The 21,377-nt window shown below is 34.5% G+C and overlaps 1 protein-coding gene across 2 annotated transcripts in view; it reads right to left on the bottom strand.

Moving 5' to 3' along the window:
- Positions 1–21,377, bottom strand: part of LOC149552882 (mRNA capping enzyme family protein) — a 256,559-nt gene that overhangs the window by 218,108 nt on the left and 17,074 nt on the right. For both annotated transcript variants that reach the window (XM_089788424.1, XM_089788423.1), the window contains exon 4: positions 9,314–9,382. In XM_089788424.1, the coding sequence (XP_089644550.1) occupies positions 9,314–9,382 (69 nt within the window). The remainder of the gene's footprint in view (positions 1–9,313; positions 9,383–21,377) is intronic.

Below are 21,377 nucleotides of genomic sequence, written 5' to 3'. Positions count from 1 at the left end.
TATCTTCATTCACCACTTTCTTAAGATATTAAAATAAGCATTTATTTTCCCATCTTAAGGGGGGGCATACATGATCTACTTATTTTCACATGTCTTGGATTTGGTTGGCAAGCATGATACACCCACTTGCTAGACCATTCGACCTATCCTTGCATATTCTCCAATCATTCTCATGGAATAGTAAATACCGATTCTGAGTATGGCTTAAAGTACTTTAGCCTTGTGGGCTTGGTGTGCTTCCTAAGTTATCCTCAAACCTATGCATTGCTACTTCATCTCCCCTTCTCGTACATCTTTTCCCTTGGGCCTTCATGGATTAGGCATAATCCTAAAGCATGGATTCTTTGTGGGAAGAGAGAATCCTTGACATTGAGTCACTTTCTCTCCTTTGCACACACATAGGCTAAATCTCATCTATGGGTAATGCATAACAATTTGCTAAGTCTCATGCATGAGTAACGCAGTCTTATTGGACCTTATCATTGTGATACGAAGAACATTGATCTATGGATGGGCCTTCTAATGGGTTGACTAGTAGGTTAGCATCCCCTTAGACTATTCAACGCCATCTTTTGCAGCAGCTCTTTCAATGATTTACAGTAGGATTGGCACTCTATTGGGCGAGATAATCACTCTCCTCTTCTTTTTGCCTCTTTTTAGTCAGTGATTTCTCTCTTATTGTAAAAACCCCTATCCGACTATATCCTTAACAAACATCAATTTGCTTTTGCTAATCAACAATTTGATGTTTTGTCAAACATTTGGCAGGCAAATTATTATCACTCAATAAATAATGCTTAAAATTCACAGCCAGCTGCTCACAATTTTAATTGATTTAAGTCTATCAATTTGGACAATTGAACACCACTAAACAATTCAGAAGTAATTCTATAATTGATGGCAATGTTACTAATATCCAATTTAAAAATTTGAATTCAGGAACTTTACAAGCATGCAATAATGACCCTGGAAGTTGACTTCTAACAGATGAAATATGGATCACAGCTCTCAAGAAATAATCCAGTTTACTCATAGGTTCAGAAATACATGCTCCTTTCTTATAATTGCAAGTGCTCTATAGCCTAATCGCTACCCTACAATAATTAGTTGCAGTCTTCCACAAAGTTTGAAATTGCTAGCAAATACAAGGACAATAGCCACAGTACATTCCTCTTATAAACACGTCAAACAGTAGATAATAATGGCATTCCAAATCACAAATTCTCCAGCCACAATGAAATTCCCAGGTACAGTACATAACAGTCGGGAAATACTATAATTTAATTAAAACAATTCTCAGAATTAATTCACAATACCTCAGTTGTGGATTACCAGGCACTTCTTAATTCCAAACCCTTATACTTCAGCAAGGACAAAGAAATCAGCAAACTCAGAAACTCTTTGCAGGCAACCAAAAAAAAAAAAATCAATTGGATCTTTTACTCATCAAATGGGCTCATATTTATAATCTCCAAATGGCACAAAGTTTCCCAAATGAACTTCACTTAAGATGCTTCCCACACACAACATTAAAATATAATAAAGTGCCATTATAAACTAATTTATTAATTGCTTTTGGCTTCGAAAATGACGTTTTCGACCATAACTTCAAATTCTAACACGTAAGGCCACTTCTTCTTGTTCTCATGATTTAAAACTTTTCATCCCGGTTCCAATGACCTATGATACCTAGGTAACCAATCAACAACACCAACAAAAATAGCAACCTCAACGTATTTAGATGAATAATAAGAATAATTCGCCAGTCTTATGAAAACCACTGAAGAAGCATCAGAATCGAAATCTGACAACACCAAAGTGATCCTAATGATGAAAGACGATGAATGAACCTGACGGGGTGACTTACTATAAATAGACGCTCCCTTCAAGATTCTTGGAGCCCAGATCGGAAGCTTGAAATAAAAACAAAGTATCCTCCAACTCTTCTGACTCAACTGAGCTCATCGGAACCAACAAATTGACTTACTATAAATAGTAAGTCCCTCAAACAGAGCCAAAACACACCATAGGCTATTGGAAAGCCTATAACCACACAATTGAGACCCTCAAATCTTACTGTCAGCTCACAAGGGTCACGATGGTGAACTGACCTGGCCAACTACAAGAACCTGCTAAAAAAGGGGGGCATTACACTTATTATGATCTTGGGGTTAGCAGAGACTCAATCCCGATTCAATCCCTTGAGGGCTTGATGGATTCTTTGTCTCCTTGATTGTGATAAGATTATCTTATGACTTGTCATCTACTTTACCAAGAGTTTGGATCAAGTCTATACTCTCGCTAAAGTGGGAGCTAAATGTACCATCTTAAATTGGAAGCACTCTAATTGAATGAAAGTCTTGCACTCATTTAATGCAATTATATCATTTATTTGAATTTATCTTCTATTTTTCCTCCATTTAAATAATTTGTTTCATCTCATTGCACCTTTTATTAATTTAGAATTAAAATGAATGGATTGGACCTTTATTTCTCTTAAATAATGTGACATCATTTATTAATTAATTTTAATTAATATTTAAAATTGGTCCTATCTTAGATAATATTTTATCTCCCCTATAAATTAATATTGTGTCTCCTCTTATTTTATAAATTGGGGTAGACCTTTATTAATTCAAATTAATAATCCTTAGCTTACTCCCCTAAGAAAAATCTCATTTATTGCTTCACTTTAAGATGGTTCTCACCTCATTTTAAAGTTTGAGGCATTGGCCACTTTGAGATCTCTATAAAAGAGAGTTTTCTCATTTCATTTTCGCATCAAGCGTTCACAATATCATGCAGTCACAAGATGAAACACTCACGCTCAAGTACTCAATCATTCAAGTCATCAAGCATCATTCAAGCAATTCCTCCATTGAAGATCAAGGATTCAAGCATCAAGCCATTAAAGGAGTTTATCTAGCAAGATTTTCTTCAAGATCCTTTGTTGTATCTTCCACAGTTATTCATCTCCAGCTTCTTAATCCAAATCAATTGGTAAAGAGAGCACATTACATTCAATTTGAAAAATCCTACTATTAAGGTGAATTCATACGTTTACTTTACACTTCTGTAATTTAATTATTTCAATTCAAGGTTAATTCCTTATTGGGGTTTGACCAAGGTGAACCCCCCATCAACAAACAAAAACCATTTTTATCGCAAGTTGTGGATCTTAGATTGGCGAACAGGTTCTAGATTGGAGCACCCTTTTTCTCATTCTTCAAAACTATAAAATCAAAATCAAAATCGGACATCGTTCATCAAGGGCGCACTGCAACCCAAACTCCATTTTGACCCTAATTAGGGAGGTCAACCCTGACATATCACCAAAGGATTTTTCGATTTCGTCCATAGCGCAGTTTTCAAACCTTAGGAAGGCAATCAGCCCTTTGGGAGGTCATTTGACAGCCCATTTTTCAAAATTTTCACAAGGTATATCATTTCCCCTCTTTCATTTCAATACTCTTTATCATTGCTTTATATCTTAGTTCTACATTGCACATCTACTTAGTTGCTCTTCATAGTTCTTGTTAAATTAGGGTTTAACGACTTTTGCATTCTTTCTTCAGCCTTATAATCATTAGATCTTTGTTTTCATTAGTGCTCCTCTATCACTTGGTTGGCACTAATCTTCCTAGATCTAGTTACCTTAGAGTTGGGATTGAAAGGATCAATCTCCTTGACTCCCTCTTTGAGTTGTGTAAGTGTGGTTATGTGATGAACTTAGGATTTATATCCTTGATTCGCATTTCCTCCATAATACTCTCAATCATCACCCGACTTGCTAAAAATAGCAAGTGCATGAAACTAAGCCCAAACAAAGTCCAATCTAAGTCAAACAAAGACCACATGTTGAATGGGGAAGAAGACAAAACCCTCCCATAGCCAAGCCTCTACCTCGAACGACCCTCTATCCACAATGATTGGGCTACAAGGATCATAATAAGGCTAATCCCTCAAACTCTAATCCTAACGAAAATGGGGAAATTACAATCTGCCCTCCCTAAGATTGTTTGTTCCTAAGCAATCTCAGAAACAAATAACACATCAATCCACCCGAGTCCCAAGGGTAGAAATGTGTAATGTCTTCGTGATCACCAACTAGCTCCTGTGGCATCATCACCAAGCTAACTAACAAAACCTGCCAAACTGAAATGAATTTGATGGTAGATGTCGTAGGAGTGTATCTCATAGAGAAGCAACTTCACAAGTTGAAAAAGCTTGCTTCCCTAAACGACGCAAAGTGCGCTACCATACACACTGTCTGACACATGTGCAACTGGACTATACATGTAAAAAGAATTATGCACATGAGAGTCAAAAGTAAAGCCATATGTGCTCGGTACCATGTACACATCCCAAAACTCGGCCCTATCTGAAATCCCAATGCACTAGAAGGATCCCAAACACTAAAGAGAAGCCTACCTAGAAGGACATCGCCCAACATCTATTGCTCAACAAATGCACTCATCCCATCCGTATCAACAACACCTATAATTGTAATGGATGTAGCCACATCCTCATCATAACCAGTGGTTACATGAACATCACCAACTACTGCTACAGGAAACTAAATTGTGTATGCATATGGTGTAAACTATGCCCAACTCCACTCAAGTGAGTGATCAACCTGAAGAAGTAGATTGTCATAAGACAATGCTACATCCATGTCGAACATAGGATTGTCTACAAAGTGAACCTTAACACTGTACTAACATGTACTATAACCTGACAATGTCTCTACATCACTCACCTCATAATCAATAACATGTGTGCTATCAACAACGCACACCTAAACATCTAAGGTACTACGGCTAAGTACCTCACTGGATGGCTCATCTCGAATGGAAGTAGCTGCTGATATGACAGTATCATTTCACGTTCTCACTCCTATTGTCATTGTATCACCCTCAAATGCATGATCTTGGGAACTCATGCCAACAACTACATCATCTGACTCAACCTGACATGAATTCCAATTATACCTCTTATCCAATGTGTCCAACACTTGAGATTGATGTGTGATAACTCAAACTAAATGTCCTGCACATCTATAGGTTCCACCGTATCATCATGATGCAAAAAATCCTCACTGCTGTCATGAAAATCAGAACTAATGTGACTATCAATATCCATGTTATCTCCCTCAGTATCATCAATAACATGCACACAATCATCCATTACTCTATCCACAACATTTCCAAACTTTTCCATAACACCAAGTGCAATTGTAATCTCTCATGGGCCACTGCCAATACAAAAATAAAACTTAGAGTTTTGACTAAAAACATTTTCTTACTCTCTAATGGTGTCCACTGTACCATCAATTTTTTTCCCTATGAAAAAACTTCATCATGCTCTGCTCAAATCGTGGATTTGAAATTAATTTTGTCATATGTTTGCGATTTTGATTCAACTCATTCACTAACACGTTCAACCGTTTTAGAAAATCAAACTGTATCTCAGGTTCAACATCTCTAAGTGATGAAGTATGCCCTCTGCGGGTAAAATGACTACCCAGAATAAATCTCCAATCACCATCCATGTATACCAATCGCTGAATCAAATGCTGACAATCACAGAATTAAGCAATAATCCAAATAATAACTGAGCCCAATTCTTTTAGGCTGGCAAGAAACCGCTCTGATACCACTGCAATAAACCCCCAACAAGGTATAACTCTAAACAACACCAATTTCCTCACTTAAACAATTGTTTGTCATATTGTCAAGCATTTTGCAAACCAAGGTGCCAGCCATCCGAATACATTTTGAACTATGAATTTCAAAAAACAGTTTATTAACTTTGTAAATAAGATCCTCAAATAGAGTTAAGTTGAATATTCAATATATTTCAATTCACTAAGTTCTGAAATGAAGCTTGAGTCTGGGCAGTATCAATCACATTAATTATCAGAACTGTCATGCAATTTATTTATTAACCAACCTGCTGCAATTAGAAATTTACAAACTGACTCATGAATAGAACCTGAATATATGAGTTTGACCCTACCGATGATAGTCGGCCTGTAGGTGTAATGTGCAGCATGCCAGACTCTCACATAATACAAAACCTTGAATGGCACCCTCAGTTAATTTGGACAAAATTTTGTTGTGTATTCGTAGGACTTCAACATTCAACTCCTGGCCCCTTGTAAGTAAAATGCAAGCCTCTAATCCGTTATTGCAGACCACTAGAATTGATCACAAGCTTCCCAATTCTATCTGCAGCCTGTCTAGATTTAATTGCAGCCACAAGGAAAAGATTGCAGACTCTTTATTTCTCTATGCAGCCTCTCTATATTCAATCACAAGTATGCAAGAATACTCCTTCCTCAATACAGTCAATCACAGTAAGGAAAAGGCTTCTCAAACTGTTATACTTCAGCAACAAATTGAGAGACAATACCAGATCTTTCAGAACTCACCACTACTAATCTTCAGCCAAAATCAAGCTAATGAACAATTCAATGGATTCATTCCACCACAACTCTCAGCGATGGTCTCTTCCAAAGCAACAATGTACAGAAATGGAAAACTCAATAACTCAGATTCAAACCCTTATACTTCAGCAAGGGAATTGAATAAACAAATCAGAAAACTTTGAAACCCTTGACAAGACAAATAAACAAATTGATAGTTGAATGATTCATTTGCTTCATGAAGCCACCTTTTATAATCCACTTGGCTTCCAACACACCATTAATTAAAAGCTTCCATTAGATTCTTTTAATTAATAACTTTTCTAGCACATGGCTTCATGAAGACACATTTCACTTAAGAGGCTTCAGCTTTTAAATGTAACAACTCCTTGCACCTTTATATTTAATACTTGACTTAGGCTTACAAATAATAAAATAAGTGGCCCCTTCCAATGATTACTCAACCCTCAAGTGAAATTAAAAAGTTAAATTATAACTTTATAATAAGTCATTTAATGATTTAATAGAAATTTGGCCACTAAAATATTAATAACTCCCCAAATCCTTATCCTTTAAGTATGACATTTAAAATAGGAGTCACACCTATTATTTCCCCATGCGACCAAATACACTTTCCTAAAATAGAAAGGGTCCCTTTCAATCAACCCGACTTGCCATAAATAGCAGGAGCATGAAACTAAGTCCAGTCTAAGTCAAACAAAGACCAAACTAGCACATACTGAATGGTGATTCCAACTCTATCTGCCCAGGTTGATTCCCTTGTGCATCATCATTATCAGTACTAGCCACTCACTCATCCTGATTCTCACCATCAGAATGTATCTCAATCAAAAGCATTTTGAATTTTCCAAGACAACAATGACACAGATCCCACTACTCCTTGCAAGAAAAATATAACTTTCTCCTTTGCAGTTCACTCCTTGACTCTAGGTCAGCTTTGGAAGGTATATTCTTTTTTCGATTGAAAGTTTTCATATCGGATTTCCATGGGCTTGAAACCTTTCTTTTGCGGCTAATAAGACAATGTTTCCTCAAGATAAAAAGCTAACCCAAAGGCATCATCTACTGTATTGGCTTATTGAACCTTGACTAACCCTTTTAATATGCCATTTGATCCTTCTACAAAAATCATTGACTCAGTTTTGTGACATGTCGGGAACCATAATTGAAATATTTTGGAGCTCATTAATATGTGTGTCCAAGTCTCCTACCTACTTCAGTTGTGCCAAGTCCCTATAATAAACCTCTATGTCTAAATTGTCAAAACACATAATCAGCCTGCTAAATAAATTGTCACATCGCCTAAGGTGAGAGATAGGTAGATGGCTGATTCCCAAAGCGGTTTGGGAAGAAAAACTGTGTACTCTTTGCAGCAAAAGGGTTGTAGAAACTGAATTGCACTTTATCTTTGAATGCACTCATGCCCAGAGATTTGTGGTCAATATGAGACCGTTCTGAAAGAAGGCTGCCTAAAACAACTTTTCGAAGTGGCAAAGATTCACAAAACTGCCAATTTTCTGATAAAGATTCACAATCGAAGAGCTGACATTTTGAAGAACATGAAGATGATTCAGGATTGGATTCTTGGTTCCTTAGGCCCGTAGTCTAGTGGATGTCATTAAAATTCCTCACTCATTCATTCATTCGTTAATAGCACATTGGAGACATAAAATGTTTGGAGACTTAAGATAAAGGGACAATTATTTTAAATGACATGAGGAAAGATTAAAGGTTAAAGTCAGTTGTTTGGAAACTTAAAATAAAGGAACATTTATTTTAAATGACATGAGGAAAGATTAAAGGTTAAAGGCAGTCACAATAAAATAGAGAGAAAAAGCAATTGCAATAAAATCTCATTTAACTCATCTATAATTTAACTATGTTATCTTTTAATTTTATTCTTCTATATTTTTAATTCAAATTTTATTTTTATCTTTTATATTTAAATTTTATTATTACTGTTTATTGTCAAATCCTCTTTCAAAAAGGGCACGTTACATACTTCTAATCTGTTCTTTAGGAAAGGACAAATATAACTTTTCTGCATATAATATGTCAACATTGTTAATGAGTGGAGATTCTTCATTGAAAAGACCATTCGTTGGAAGTGACTGAAAGAATTGTAATAGAGCAGAGTATAACACTTTCCTTTTAGGCAAACCTCCATAAATTTATTTCATTTGATGGTACTAACTTTTTTTACATTATTTAAAACCTCCAAACAGTATCAATTAAAAATTAAATTTCCTTTTGTCAGCTTTCCCCATGCAAGCTTCACCGTGTTGACTGGTGATTGACAATACCTCATTCTGAAGGATAGTCATTGGAAAGCTCAATCATTGGTAGTGAAAGAAAGAGCTGTACAAGATCCAGGCTTAAACCTTACCTATTAGGCTAATGAAGAACGCTTAGGAAAGGGGGATGATTTATTATAGACAAATAGTGACAAAGAATGCTGTTTAGGTTGGGAAGACCTTTCTGTCTCCTCCATTTAATGGAATAATAGTTCTTCTTACACTATTATGTACCTCCAAGCAGTCTCAGTTCACACTTTAAAAAGTTAATTTTTCACATTTCTCAATGGTCTAGCCTGAAAGAACAGCAAAATCCTAGTGTATTTTAGTTCAATTACAATAACATCGAAGTCTGTCTATGTGACATTAAAAATGCTAGAAACAATCACAAACCAAAAATAAATCATAAAACTAACATCTCAACAAGACATTAGAAGTCTACCGACAAGAAATTGAGATCAAAATGACCTGGAAAACTTTTTATGGATTTTAAAAGCAACCCTGGACATAGCTCACAATACAGCCCAAATTTGCAAATGCAATAATGTTTGGAGGGTCAGAGAATTATTACCTTTCCACAGGCAAGGTCCAAAACAACATCACCTCGGCGGGTGTAAAGCTGAATCAATACACTTTTGATCTGTAATATGAAAAGTGACAAGGTTTCATCAAACTAATTAATGAAAGCATTCCACAAACAAGTTATGATCATCACCATAATGTATATCAGAAGCTACAAAGATCTCACTTCCTATGAGTTGACAAGTAAATAATATTATAACACACTATTTTAAAATAAGTTTAACAATCTTTGAGTGTCTGTGTGTGTACTCTTTAATTGATAAGTCTGGTGAAAATCAAGAAAACATTCAAAATTCCTCAACAATGAAATGCAGACCTCCTGGAACAACTCTGTTCTTTTGTAATTCATCAATTTTGTGGATCACAGTACATTATCCATCATCTAGATGAAAGAAAAAAAAATATATTCTACATTAAAAAAAAAATTTGGCAAATTTTGTTTAAAAAAACATGCTCGCAAGCAAGTGATAGGCAGACTCTTGTGCAAATTAAATCATAGTTTTTTCCCAACAATATCACCGGTTGCCACAAATCCAAACCACATTCTACTTGGCGAAAACCACCCAGAAAACAAACAAAGCAACAAAGGAACACTTGGCATCCATGGCAAAATGGAAGAGCAAAATGGAAATCTAATGAAGGTTTTCAGCCCGGGGTAAACAAGCATTTCAATCATGAAAAGGAGCAAAGGCAGTCTGGATTAGAGAGGTCTTGGGGAAGACAAGGCAACCAAAATTGGACAGAACAAAGAGAAGCATCCTAGGCAAAAAGTAAAGCTTTTGTTATACCTTCAAAACTAATGGATCCAGCACGGGTGCATCCCAGAAGCTGTGCTTTCTATGCTAAGTGGTGCAGATCAAGTTATTCTATTGAACAAATAGCAGAATGGTGGGCTACAATTTTAATGGCTGGGTAAGCATCAGGCCCATAGCACAAGAATTTTTTATCATTCAAGATGTAAATGAACCTTTAAAAAGAGAGCTTCTATATGGTAAACAGTTGACCTTTGAAGGTTTTAGCTTTTATTATACGGATTGGCAGCCAAATTTCATTCCCCCCAACCATATCAGGAAATAAATCCCTACATGGGTCAAATTGAATAATAACCTGCCCCCTGTATATTGAGGTTTGCACGCTTTAAGAAAAATCAGGGAGGAGATATGATCTTTCGTAGAGATATTTCTTTCATAAATTTGGATCGGAAGTGAAAAATTTTGTGGCTTAAGAATGAAGTTGTTAAAAACTGAATGTTACTGAATTAAAAGTCAACTCTTAAATAGAGCTTAGGACACTAATAATAGTGTAGTCTAAAATAGGCTAAATTAAGAAAATCTAAAAAAAGCCAAATGACGATTAACTAAGATTCTAGAAGAACAAGCTAAATTTAGCAAGAACCTAGGATACTAAAAACAATCTAATACCCTCCCTTAACAGTCATTCTATGAACTACCCTAGAGAAGCCATTACATGTCTTGTAGTCACAAATATGACAGAGCATTCTACTATTGTTGAGGCACTCCCTGAAACTGCAGAATGTTAATGACCAAGAGTAGCCTGGAAAAAAATAGAGAAGGTGGTCCGCTTCTTCAATAATTTGCAACAAGAGAGCAGAATCTCTCCCACAGACTCTTCCACTAAGCCTCCAAGAATCTGCAAAACCAGTGACTAAAAATCATCAAAAAAACCTAATGTTGGATAACTAAGTTGCCCTTCTCTATAGACAAGACACACTGAGGACAGCTGCCAAACCCTCCAAACAATTACAGATGAGAAAGATGCCCCAAAAACAACTATAAAATACTATGATTTGTGTTGGGTGTATATTTTGCAACAGACAGTTTGTTCAAATTGAGTCACAAAATAGGTAGACCAGCCACAACATATGAGACAAAGTCCCCCCTATATTAAAGGGAAGGCTCACCGTTCCTTGGATCAACTCAAGGTAAGCAAGAACTTGAGAGATTTTGTAAGGTGTATTACCACTATTATTTCCTCTTATCTTTCAAGAAAGAATCCACTTACCTGTGAAGTGAGTAATGGGCAAGATTAAATCTCTAACTACACTTTATCTAATAGTTGGAAACAGTGATACCAATAAACCAACACCAACTTAAAGGCTGGTTAAACCCATACCAGTTTGGCTCTAAGCCTTGTTTTAATTTATTCTATAAGAATAACCTCTACCATTGGGGTGCAAAGACTTTCTAAAAAAGGGAATTCTAACTATTTTTGTGAATTGAGACAGCAATACAAGCTATAGTCAAAGCTTCTAGTCTATATATCACCACAATACCTCCTAGTCAAAGCTTCTAGTCTATGTATCACTACAATAGCTCCTAGTCAAAGTTTCGACTCCGATTGCTTCTTAACTTATTATGCTCTACTATTTAAACATACAACAACAACATGAATCAAAGATTGTAGACACAAATTATAGTCAAAGCTTCTAATTTGTACTATCACAATTGCTCTCAATCAAAGTTTTGGCTCCAATTGTTTCTTTGTATTCACTTCTCTTTGAAATAGTACTACATAATCAAAGTTATACTTGCACAATTGTATTAGAGCTTTCTTGCATACAATAAAAGATGATTTTTACGATGAGGAGACACTTCTTATATAGGAAAAGAATGTTAGAAATAGGAAATACTGAGAGGGGGGATTGAATCAGTATTCCACAAACTTTTGCCCAATTATGGATATCATTAACAATCTTATAACTTGCATATGAAAGTAAACCCTGACCAAGGGAAAACACTGGTGGTGATGGTACCCACAAAATGATCCACTAATCAAAAGTATCTAGTGAAAGATATTGGCCCTATTAGAAGTCTATTACATTTGTATAGTGTCTTGGTTCTTGTTAGAGGATTGGGCCTTGTCAGAAGCCTCAACCCTGTTAGGAGTTGTTATTACAATTACAGAAAGTATGCAAGCTGAGCCCACTACCCAAACAAGCAATACACAATTATATTTTGTATACAAAGAGATAAATAAATAAATAACTCTTTACATTTGCTGATATCTTCAACATCTGATATAACCTTTGTAGCTCAATGTATCAACTTCACATACTCTTTCCCTTTTATTGCTTTACTGTCAAGTTCGCATCACAAAACAATCGCATACTTATCACAACCACACAAATCTTCGCATTCAAAACTTTTTCTTTATACTCAGTTATTTCATAATAACTTGTACTATCGGTCTTTGTAACTTTACACGCTTGCCAAAATACAAATTTATATGTTGCTCACTTGGGGTTAACATCTAGGATGTCATCCCTAATTGGTCAAGTAATTATTTTGATAAACAAAATAATTCCTTAACATAAAATACTCGATTCCTTGTCTTTATCCTGTTCTATCGGCTCATTACTACAATTGGAAAAACTACAATAACTTTGTTTGTGCTGTTTGTACTACCTCGCGCTCTTAGATGCAGAATCTTCATACTCTATTCTATCTGTCCTCAAGTGCACACATGCCAATATTACCTCTATGAACTGCGCCAAGCAAATCTCTAACTGTACTGCCAGTTAACCTCTGTGATACTTAGACAATTTTTTGAGTCCTTCTATCAAAACTTTATCTTCATGATTTGCTCACTTAATCCTCAATATATGCTTCCATAAATGACAATCTTATATTATCTACCCTAGCCAAATTACCAACAAAGAAGTGAGAGAAATAAGGAGGAAAAAGTGGGAGCAACTCAACCACTTTGACCCGGTAAAACTAGGTGAGAAGAATTATTGGATTACATGTCATGAGGACATGCAATCGGATTACATGCAATTCATCTTTTGCAACTACAACAATATGAAGAAAAAGTTATAACTTTTGAATCAATCTTGTAGATTGCCAACAAAAGCCTTTGTACTTGGTGACAGAAACATAGATGATTGTCGGATTGGAAGTCCCTGTATTCCATGCTACTGCACTCTCTTTGATGAATTACCATTTATTATTTGAAAACTCGATGTAATCAAGCTTTCCTCATTCCACAATTGTCAATTCTTCTTTGACAGATTTGTACATTCTAGGGTTTCTGACACTTTAAAAAACCCTCTCAATGATGTCTAGTTGTAAACCCGGAACAACTTTCCCATCAACATCATCAAATGATTCTTCTCTCTATTTTTTTAAGTGCTCCGACACATTCCCACGCGAACTCAGGTTCTAGGCCAGCCACTAGGAAAGTGGAGATCAAATGAAAGTCGCTTCATTGGATCCGACACATATCTTCTTGATAGGATGTCTTTATTCTTTGAGGAAATTTTGACATATCTAGAAGAGTGTGTTGCAACATGAAGATGAGAACATCTTCCAATGAAGTTGAATCCTTGAGAACTTTGGGATTTGACTTACAACGACGGATCCATGAGGGGTGAGTGTTCGAAGTATGGATTAGATACTTATTAAACAACTTTGATGACTGGAAATGAATGGAACAGCTTGTATTTTGGGGCAAAAATGCCCAAAATTGGGTTTAAGATGGTGGATTGCATGTGAGAAAACTGAGGCTTTTGTTTTGAGTGACTGAGAATGCAAGATGGAAGCATACGGATGTGTGAAAAATGAGAATTTTGGGATTTGATAGTATGAGTTTTTATTAAAATCGGATTCTCTAGATGTCAATGCATATGGTGAAAACTTCTTATTTTACATTGTGTAAAATATGCAATTTGGTGTAGAAAGTGTGATTTATATGTATGGGAAAGTAGAATAAGTGAGTTTTTCTTTTTTGTTTGTTGCTTGTTTTTCTTTATGCGTGACATTTTGGCTGGAAAAAGCATTTTACATGCAAATCACACTCTAGGAATGCAAATGCATGTTTTAAAATGAGCTTTTTCATTTGCCTAAGTCAACCATATCTCTCCAAGAGCAAAATCGCACTCTCTAGGTGCAATGACATCTTCTATTTTTTTGCTTTTCATGCAAATCACACTCTATAAGGATGATTGCATATTTTAAAATATGCCTTGACTTATCATGCATTTGGGTTGGACAAGGTAAATCTCTCTCTCTAGATGCATTTGCATTTGCATGCAAGAGGTAAATCTCATTCTATAGATGCAATTGCATGTGACACATTTCAAAAAAAGGCATGCTATTGAGTTGCACAACTTAAATTTTCTAATTAGCACATATCTAATTGATTATTGAGCAATATTACTTAAAATGGGTCAAATAGAATATTTACACTATATAGTTTACATATTACGTGTAAATATTTATTTAAAAGCAACATTTTACTTAGATGTTTTAGATAAAACATTAAAGAAAATCTCAACATTAAAAATTAGACTATTTACAGCACTATAATCACTTAAGTGAAAAATCAAAAAAGCAACTCAACATCAAAATATAACATAAAGTGCACTATAATGACTTAATGTTAAGTTTATAAGGATCGTTTACAGATGTTATTGCATTGCCATTTTTTGGTATATCCTTTTCAAATGCATCAATCTCCTCTCATATATATTGCAAATGAGACATGGAGAGACATGTCTATCCATTATAATTAATAAAATAACAAATTATATAATATCTCATATATTAAATATATATAATTAACATACATACATATATCACACTTATAAATACATACATACATACATACATATATATATAATATAGTCTCATGGTTTTAACCGACTAAAGCTACCAAACATCAACACTCCCTCTTAGCTAGGGAGGATAAACAAGAATATGAACATATTAACTCAAAAAATGGTTTCTAGAATGTAAACTCATTTGACTTCTTGGTTTATTAAATGCCAACTCATTTGGCAAATGTCCACTCATTTAAAATTCACTAGGTGCTTTAATGTTCATAGGGTATGTGCACTCACATTCTCATAATGCATACCACATAAACATCCACCATGCAAAGTATAATCTATCATGATCCGCATAGACATCGTAAGATATCCATCATAATAGATTAAGTTATTGAAAGATCGTCACCTTTCAATAACTTTTGCAAATACAAATGATAATCATTTGGAAGTCATCACTTCCTCATGATGTACAGAAGGGGTAGGCCCATTGAAAACCATAGAATCACACACATGGACTTACGAACTCCCTCTAAATATCAATCATCAGAGTGCCCCTTATCCAAAGTTTTCTTTGAAGAAGTGTCAAACTCCCTCGGAATCTGTTGAATATGATATCAATCCCCCTTTTCTTGCAAGAATATATTCGGAGGAAAAGATCAAAACAAATAGCTCTTATAATATGTATATAATACAAATAATAAGTAGATAAACGTAATACCCAATAATAAATACTTATCTCATATACATCAAATCATAAATTATCTTCATATGTGTCGAATCAAAAAAAATGTTTAATACTAAGACATCTCATTCTACTATTAAACTTTCCTATGCCATAATATCAAATTATTAAATAGCTTCTTTGGATTAATACAAATTTTCCTTTAAACTAGCATCCTTACTAATTTAATATGTGTGTGTGTGTGTGTGTGTCTGCAATTTCGTAAATATGCTCCTTCATACAAACATACTATATGAAAGTAAAAATAATAAATGTCATACCTTATCAGCCCCATTTCCCATTACCTTAGTCTTCACCTTTTAAATATGACTTTACCCTTATAAATGGGGCTCTATGCATAAGGGTCATTGGTTGCAAATTGAAAAGTTGTGTGTCTACTTTGGTTATCAAAGAGAGGCGCCCATCACAATCAGATATTCATGAATGAAGTTAAGGGAAAACAGAAACAAGACGACAATAAGCAATCATGAGTCATGCTCGACAACTCTAAGGAGGTAAGAGATGAAGGCCTTGGTCGCTCAACCGCATACTGTTGACTCTTACCTTATTCACCTCCCTTTCTAACTTCTGAATACCACTCTTGTTCATCAATTCTAAGAGACACATCAAAAGCGTTGGCTTCAATGTTTTACACCCAATATGGAGGGTGGGTTTAGCACTTTCTTTCTTATTTCTTATCCATTAAAATGTTCTTGACAATGTACACATTTCTGGTGGGATATACTTCATTTCTAGTGGATTAAAATATCACAATCTATCCTATTAATCCTTTTTGGTGTATGTGTCAAGTTGTATTCAAAATCCTTCCATGTGGGATGTTACGTCCTCTAGTTTTATGCTTATGTGTACAGTCTTTGCCACATGATTACTACAAGTCCAACCTCTCAACAATATCTTTGTCTTATTAGGCAAGTGGGATCTTCTTGCATTGAGTGTAATGTGATAATCAAGTCCGCTCCTATTCAAGGGTTATTTGTGTTTTTCCCATTGATCGGTACCCATACTTGTCTTCCTTATTCGATGGATGTCGAGCATAGGGCTCTCCCTATACAGTAGACATACTAACAATCATAAGAATACTGTGATAAATTTTTTGTAGAAGGATTGGCTGTCGTGACACATTTGTGACTTGGTTTCTTTTTAATTGTCTTCTTCACTAATATCTTACTCACTAAATCACTTTCGTTATGCTCCTCATGATCCATAGAAATAGTTGTCAACTTCATATTGATGCATATCTTCCATTCAAACATAAGAAATCACTGCCTCTTTTATTATTTAATTTGTTCTTATATTCTTCTGATTATTTATTCCATCCTGGCTCTAATACCATGTTAGGTTTATAAGGATCATTTACAAATGTAATTGCATAGCCATTTTCAGTATATCCTTTTCAAATGCATCAATCTTCTCTCATATATATTGCGAATGAGACATGAAGAGTCATGTCTCCTCATGAGACATATCTATCCATTATAATTAATAAAATAACAAATTATATAATATCTCATATTATATATATATATATATATATATAATTAATATACATACATACATACATACATACATACATATATATATATATATATATATATATATATTATATAATATCTCATATATTAAATATATATAATTACTATACATACATACATACATATATATTATATCTCACACTTATTTATACACACACACACACACACTATAGTCTCATAGTTTTAACCGACTGAATCTACCAAACATCAACACTTAAGTCATAAAGTCACTTAAAAACATAACATAAAGTGAATTTAGGTTATATTTTACAAAAAGTGCAACTCAACTTTAGAATATAACATCCATTTTTTAAAATATGGAGCTGAGCTTGGAGAGTCCACTTTTTGGGCACTAAAATGGTAATATCTTTTAACTAACAAATCCGGTTAAGCCTAAGATATACAAAATCGAAGGGAAACCAAAAGCAAGAGATTGAAGGAAACAAAAAGACCTAAATCAACTAAATAAGCACTAGAAAAGGCAAAAGGGAAATTGAAGGCCTTGAAATCAAGCATAGGCTAACAAAATGAAAAAAGTCTAGAGGACTTGACGAAAGTCTTCAGTAAAAGGATTCACTATGCGAATTGGGAAGGATTGATTGATCAATATTAGCCAATTAAATAGTGAATTATCTCAAAGAAATGCAAAACTCTATTGGATAAGTTGTGTATTATTACCTACATTTTGTACTGACAAAATGCAGGACAACAATTTGAAAAGTACCAAGCATCGTTTTTTACAAAAAAATGGTGAAACCTTGAAATAACATCCCACATGAACTTTGCATATTATAGAAAACATAAACGATTCTTGAGGTGGAAAATCGACCAAACACAAACATGATCTTTGAGGTGAGAAATCAATCAAAACCAAAAATGATTTTTGAGGTGTAAAACCAATCAAAATCAAACAAAAGCAAAGATAACAAAACATAAAATATGAAACTCCCGTTTTTAGGAAAGATGACAAAACACAACTAAATTTTTTGAAGGAAAAAGTTATGAAAAATCACTAGATAATATTTTAGGAGAATTTATTAAAACCCTTCCATAAAATGAGCTGATCAGAATGCATAAAACGCAACCTCCTTATATGAATACAGAGCAGTTGAGGCCTTCTATTGAGACCCTTTATGTGAAGATTCCACAACTACAAACCATTTCTTGCAATCTTTCATGTGACCAAAATTGTGATGATAATTACACTAAACATTTGTTCTTCTTTGAATATATCGGAAGTTCACCTAAGCCTTTCTTCTAGGGGAATTTAGGTGTACTTGTGTTCTTATATGAGGTTTCTATGAAGGAGGCCACATGTTTAGAAGATGAGCTAGCATGACTTCCAAACCGTTTCTTTCATTTATCTTGTTGCAAAAGCTTGTTGTAGAGATCAAAGAATGTTATAGCAACACTAGTAGAAATGATATTGAGCGTCTCCATAATATGCTTGTAGGATAGGGGTAAGATTTTGAGCATATTCATTTCTATATCTTCTTCCTCCATCTAGCAGCTAATAGCCTCGAACTAGTCACATAGGCCCTTGAATCTCAACTAATGTACGTGAAGAGATGTCTGCCCATCCATCATGATAGAAAATAGTATATTATTTAGAAAGAAAGTACAACTTTTGTCAAACGTCTCATAAAGATATTTCATGATGTAATAGATTTCTTTAGTTATTTTACCATAAGGCACCTAAGGGAGGTGACCATCTGTAGCTGAAAGTTTGAGTAGCATGGTAGCTTCTCGATTACATTCATCCCATTTATCGTGCTCTGTCTAAAGTTGAGTAAGGTGTGCCTCTATACCAAAAATGATCTTATCAAGAAAATGATATTTAAACATTGTCATCATGCATTGCTTCCAAATGTTGTAATTGTGCTCATTAAACCGTCAATTCCCTTTCAACATAATGTAGGTCAAAGATGACATCATTAAAATAGAGGTTGTTGGTCAAACATACGAAGTAACCAAGATTGAGGCAGACAAAAAATGGTGGAAAAAGATGGAAACCTAATAAGAAAATAGACAAGATCAACCAAGAAAAAACTTCTAATAAAAATTCTCTTTTTATTTTAGAAAATTGCACAATAACCTAGATCCCAAAATAGAATTGTGAATGAAAAAATAAATCCAAAAAAATAGAAAACCCAATGCTGAAACTCAGAAAAACATTAAACTTGGGGTTTGCAATAAAAAATGAAAAAAGTGAAAAAATGGCAATTTTCAAAGTCTTGGAAATTTGCGGGCTAACTTAGTTGAAAAAAGCAGGCTGAAAAAATTAGAAAGTCGTAATAGATAAAATCAAGAAAATTGTTGATATGGCAGCAAGAATCACCAACAAAAATCATGTGTTTTCAATACCTAAAAAATCACAGAGCGGAAAAAAATAAAAAAATAAAAACCTCGAGAAAAATTGCCATAGAAAATTTTGGAGATCAGGGCCAAAAGTTTTGGTAGACGATAACACATCGCATACAACAAAAAACGCAGGCATGTAAAAGAACAAAAAAATCGACAATTTTTAAAAAGCATGTTGCACGTAAGCGGGGGTTTAATTTTAGAAGACGTCATAAGGAATGATTGGATGTAGGCTAGGAGATTGACATGGCTAGAAAAACCAAGGCACAAGGGTTGGGTGAGAAACAACCAACCTATTCTTTGACTGTCGGAAGTCTATAATACAACCTGCTTCCACAAACGATGGTTGCAGGATTTGTTATTTTTAAAATGCACTTGCTCAGACAAAACAAAGAAAATCGTGTGGCTGACAAGAGTGGTGGTAGAAAAAAACAACTCAAGCCATGAAAATTTCAATAAACTCCAAAAAATGCCAAAATTTATGCCACAACCTGTGCACCAACATATTTAGATTGCCCCTTTTGTCATTCAAACCAAAAAACACTTACTCCTTTAGATCTTTCTATAGGAGCCAAAAGAAGAAAAGAATTGATATGGGACAATACGACAAATTGAAATTGGAGTACAATAAAACGCTAATTGAGTTTTGTAGCCGAGTGCAAATTAATGGAGCAATTTTAATTTATTTTTCCTCACGTGTTTTCCAAACATGAATTATAGAAAAACAATTTCCTAGAAAATTTGTTTTGATACCACTAAATTGTTGAAAAATGAATGATTACTAAATTAACAATTTTTCTCTTCAATAGAGTTTACAAATGCTAATAATAGCGTAGTCTAAAAAGACTAAATCTTAAAAAGCCAAAAAAGAAAGCCTAGAAGACCATTAACTAAGATTCTACAAGAACGGGCTAAATTAACCTAGATGAACTAGTAAAAACTGACACAAATCTATTTGGAGGATGCATCTTAGGAAGGGTTGTCACAATAGTAGCTCAACCCAAGAAATAAGCAACTCGTGTATGCTTAAGACACCATCTCATAAAATTAACCCCTTCTTGAAGAAGATAGTAGGTGTCAAAAATGCAAGAGGGAGACGCAAGGACAGCCAAAAGGATAAAGCTCTTTGGATAGAAGAGAGTATAGGGGATGGATTAAAAAAGAGGAAACTGTCCCTTTAGAAAGATAAGAGCAATAGAATGGATCGAAGCATTCCTTAGATCAACAAATGGCACAAACCAAAGGTTAAAAAATTGAGATGGGCACAACATATCAATAATTGTAGGAGTTGCTCCATCCTTTGGAAAAAACTTTAACGTTACAAATAGATATTGATCAACAATTCAAGGAGATCCTTATAGGATGCAAACCCTTAGCGATATTGTTCAAATTATGGTAGTGCTCGTTAACCATGGGCAAACCATCAGAAGTATTACCTTCCCAACCATTAAAGATAAGCTCTTATCATCACCCTTAAGCACACTACATATTTTGTACATCACAGAATTCATTTTCTATTGGTGCAAGAATGGTCTTGAATATATATGAATCAACGCTTCTTAATAGACCTCTGGTCAGCCTTGTACATTTGGCGCCAAGAATAACACCAGGCCTATCAATTACAAGTTACATTCATATAGGTCTTACCCAATATAATAGGTCTTACCCAATTGCATAATTGCAAGTTACACAAATCGCCCAAATAGGACTAGACCTAATGAAGGATTAAAATGACAAAGTTCAATAATAACGTGGCTAGTTATATTCATATATGTCTTACAAAATTACATAATTGCAGGTTACATGAATCACCCAAATAGGGTCTAGCACAATCAAGGATTGAAATGAC

Source organism: Cupressus sempervirens, chromosome 6 (assembly GCF_028749045.1).
Source record: "Cupressus sempervirens isolate cs-2001-9-10 chromosome 6, ASM2874904v1, whole genome shotgun sequence".
Taxonomy (NCBI): domain Eukaryota; kingdom Viridiplantae; phylum Streptophyta; class Pinopsida; order Cupressales; family Cupressaceae; genus Cupressus; species Cupressus sempervirens.
Note: the sequence above shows the minus strand (reverse complement) of the source record. Positions and strands in the feature narration are given on the sequence as shown.